General features: G+C 53.0%; 1 protein-coding gene across 1 annotated transcript; it reads left to right on the top strand.

Annotated features, from left to right (window-relative positions):
- Positions 1-353: 353 nt before the first annotated feature.
- LOC141022775 (uncharacterized) lies at positions 354-893 on the top strand. The gene has a single exon (XM_073499031.1). The coding sequence runs from the start codon at positions 354-356 to the stop codon at positions 891-893; it is 540 nt and encodes a 179-aa protein (XP_073355132.1).
- The last annotated feature ends 374 nt before the right edge of the window (positions 894-1,267 follow it).

Raw genomic sequence — 1,267 nt, 5'->3', positions numbered from 1 at the left:
AGGACCATGGAAGAAGCCCTTTAAACGGAACTGGTCGGCCCGACCACGCTAGACAAGATCCTGGATAGGCCCTGCCAGATCCACGGCATCTCAGACAAGCCCGCCAACCACACCAACCATAATTGTTGGGTAATTAAACAAGCCCGCAAGCTTACAGCCGAGGAACAGGGCAAGGGTCCCTATAGCAAGGACGACGACGAACCTCGCGGGCCGAACAATGGAGGCCAAAGGAAGTTCCCTCCCAAGTTAAAAACCGTGAACATGATTTATGTCACGCATATACCCAAGAAGGAGCGGAAGCGTGCACTTCGGGACGTCTACACCATAGAGCCGATGGCCCCGAAATACAACCCATGGTTGGCTTGTCTGATCACCTTCGACCGAAGAGACCATCCGACCAGTATCCGCCATGGAGGAACGGCAGCGTGGATGGATACCTCCTCACTAGGGTCCTTATGGACGGAGGTAGCAGCCTCAATCTGATTTACTCAGATACAGTGAGGAAGATGGGAATCGATCTGTCAAGGATCAAACCCAGCAACACTACCTTTAAAGGAGTAATCCCAGGCGTCGAGGTACGCTGCTCAGGAACCGTCACCTTGGAAGTAGTCTTTGGCTCGCCCGACAACTTCCGCGGCGAAGATTTAATCTTCGACATCGTTCCTTTCCGCAACGGTTATCATGCACTCCTCGGCCGAACAACGTTCGCTCGCTTTAACGTCGTCCCTCACTATGCATATCTGAAGCTTAACATGCCTGGACCTAAGGGTGTCATTACTGTTAATGGTAACACTGAGCGCTCACTTCGAACCGAGGAACACATAGCAGCTCTGGCAACGGATGTCCAGGCTGCAAAGAGGCATCGAAAGCCCAGTCTACCATCAAGACGCTAGACGCACGCAAATGAGCCCGAGCTACAGCCCCGGTTCCAGAGTCTTCTCGTGCTCATCCTAAATTGGAATACACTCCCCACAGCATGGCCTTCCTAGCCGCGAAATACGTACCTCGGGTGCACAATTTGATGCTTAAAATTCCATGGCAGCTGTGGGGGCAAGCGGTACAAGGGTCAAGTGCTCGGCTCGACCAAGCCATGGCCAAAGATGTCCTCAGATTAAACATCACCAACAGGCACCATCTAGGGCCTGACCAGCATCAAGATGATATCCTGCGACGACTTCTCAAGGCCCTCTCTCAAGGGCCCGCCCGCCGAACACTATCACCTCCGCCTACGGAAACTTCATAAAGAGCAAAGGTACATACGTGCAGC

The sequence above is a fragment of the Aegilops tauschii genome, chromosome 5 (assembly GCF_002575655.3).
Source record: "Aegilops tauschii subsp. strangulata cultivar AL8/78 chromosome 5, Aet v6.0, whole genome shotgun sequence".
Lineage (NCBI taxonomy): Eukaryota > Viridiplantae > Streptophyta > Magnoliopsida > Poales > Poaceae > Aegilops > Aegilops tauschii.
Note: the sequence above shows the minus strand (reverse complement) of the source record. Positions and strands in the feature narration are given on the sequence as shown.

Excerpts from the sequence above, each read along its gene's own strand:
- LOC141022775 (XM_073499031.1), top strand. The coding sequence starts at position 354 with ATGGTTGGCTTGTCTGATCACCTTCGACCGAAGAGACCATCCGACCAG.